The sequence below is a fragment of the Glycine soja genome, chromosome 20 (genome assembly GCF_004193775.1).
Source record: "Glycine soja cultivar W05 chromosome 20, ASM419377v2, whole genome shotgun sequence".
Classification (NCBI taxonomy): Eukaryota; Viridiplantae; Streptophyta; class Magnoliopsida; order Fabales; family Fabaceae; genus Glycine; species Glycine soja.
Window position 1 is genome coordinate 252318 of NC_041021.1, and position 2126 is coordinate 254443.

At 34.4% G+C, this 2126-nt stretch overlaps 1 protein-coding gene across 1 annotated transcript; it reads right to left on the minus strand.

Annotated features, from left to right (window-relative positions):
* Nucleotides 1–1421: 1421 nt before the first annotated feature.
* Nucleotides 1422–2126, minus strand: LOC114403500. The gene has a single exon (XM_028366522.1). It carries the CDS (start codon nucleotides 2124–2126, stop codon nucleotides 1422–1424), a length of 705 nt encoding a protein of 234 aa, XP_028222323.1.

The window sequence follows — 2126 nt, forward strand, 5'->3', positions numbered from 1 at the left end:
GCTTTGAAATATTAACCCAAACTTGTTGGGATTTAAAATTTACCACTTTCTTGTTTCATGCAGCTTTCCTTCCATCTGGTCACCAAAGACATTGAAAATTCTACTTGATGTCTTGAAGGTGACTTTGTTGGTTCACTTTGCATAAATATTGGCAAGGGAATATTTTGATGAACGTGTGTATCCATTTCTTTATCCTTGTAACTTGGATATTATTACTGTATGCTTCACATACCTTTCAGCGTTATGCTTGAGCACAAATAAATAAGCAAGATGCCATAAAGTATAAACTATGCGAATTGAGCAAGCAAAGTTGGTTGGTTGCTATCTGATTTTAACTTATGCTGACTAATTTTCAATATAACTCGTGAGTTGTATATATAGAAAACATTATCGAGCTGGTTCCCGTCCGAAAAATAAGAGAAAATACATCTATGTGGAACTTAATCTTATGAATTAAAGAGTAGAAATCAGATGCAAGAAGAGAAGTAAGAAACTAGTAGCGGTACTTGCTGGAGTAATCTTTGGGAGCCATGACGAGACCGCGTCCCTTCCTGGCACCACGGTAGACGGTCTCAACAATGTCCATGTATTTACAAAATAAAAAATAATTTATATGAAAAATATACAAATATGTATCTTTATATTTATCAATTAATTCAACATTTAATTTTATCGAATATTTTTAATTTAATAAATTACATTAATAGATTTCAACTAACAATTAAAAGTTTGTTTTTTTTATACTATAGTTTTAGTCCCTACAATTTGTAGGGTGTAATCGAAATTGTTACCCATGTAAAACCATCCCCACACGCTGTTCACATGCTAAATTCCCATCCCCATGAAGATATTTCCTTCATACACACATAGCAATGTTTGACTACAAAGTACAAACTATAATTGATAAGGCACATGGAGACATCCTGTTACCAATCACTATTAGCTATATAATTCCAATGAAGCTTTAAAAGCAATATCTGTTCTGTTGCGTATGCAACATAAACACTTCCAATTATTCTTTTTTTTATTAATTATTCCTCAAATTGTTGGATAACATAGTGACAAAGAAATCCACTTGCAGACAGCTAGATGCACATGGAATTATGATTTTTCTTTCTTGCAATTATATGGCATAATAAAACATATATATATATATATATATAAAAGCAATTGAATTGCTTTTATTTATAGTCCAAACTTATTTTCCATTGACTGTAAATCTATGTAACTCAGGGTGGAATAGACAATGTTCAATTATATTCAACATTCACAATGTAGTTTATTTGAAAACAATCAAAGAATAAAAGAATGGTTAACAATCTAAGTATATTTAATTAAGAGATAAAGGGGTTTTGAGCTAGTTAGATAGTCGACTTGTTTGTCATTGGTATGTTGGGGCTCCCATTTCCCACCTAGTTTTTCTATTTGGTAAGAATGTTAAGAAGCAAAACTCTTGTGTGGATCAAACGTCTGAACATGCACTCCAACTCCACCTCAAGATCTTCTATGGCCATCCTAACCCCTGCTAACCTTTTGTTTTCACTTTGAAGCACCATGGCATCATAATAGATCATATCATCTGAACAACAATGCAAACTCACACGCACAAGCTTTGATGTGAAGGACCTTAATTTCCCTGATTTTGTATCCAACCAAGGTGAGGAAACAAGGGACAAAAGTGATTCCACAATGCAAATGCTGGTCATCCTCACTTCTCTTAGCACATCAACAACCAACACTAGCTTTTGTTCATTAAACATTGGAGGGTGCATGGTGGCTGTTTGACTCTTCATACCCTTCTTCAACCACTTCAACCACTTCAATGTTTCTTTCTTCAGTTTCTTCCTATAGCAATTGTAGGCTGCGATTTTTTCTTCAATTCCTGGATCACCAATGCTTGCTCTACGCAAAGTGAATTGAAGTTCTTGGAGGTGTTCTTTTACTAGCAAGAGAACATCTTTTGAGATGCCACACACCTCCAACATCCTCAGAGATGACTCTGACACATCATCAAACCATTTTTCTTCTGTTTGATGGGCAATAGCTTGTTGAACTATTGGAGAATGGAGAAGGTTGTTTGCTGAATTGTGCAAGTCTTTAAGTGCAACAAAATCAAGGGGTGCCAT

Bases quoted from the DNA above. Each gene is read 5' to 3' on its own strand.
- LOC114403500 (XM_028366522.1), bottom strand. From the start codon at position 2,126: ATGGCACCCCTTGATTTTGTTGCACTTAAAGACTTGCACAATTCAGCA.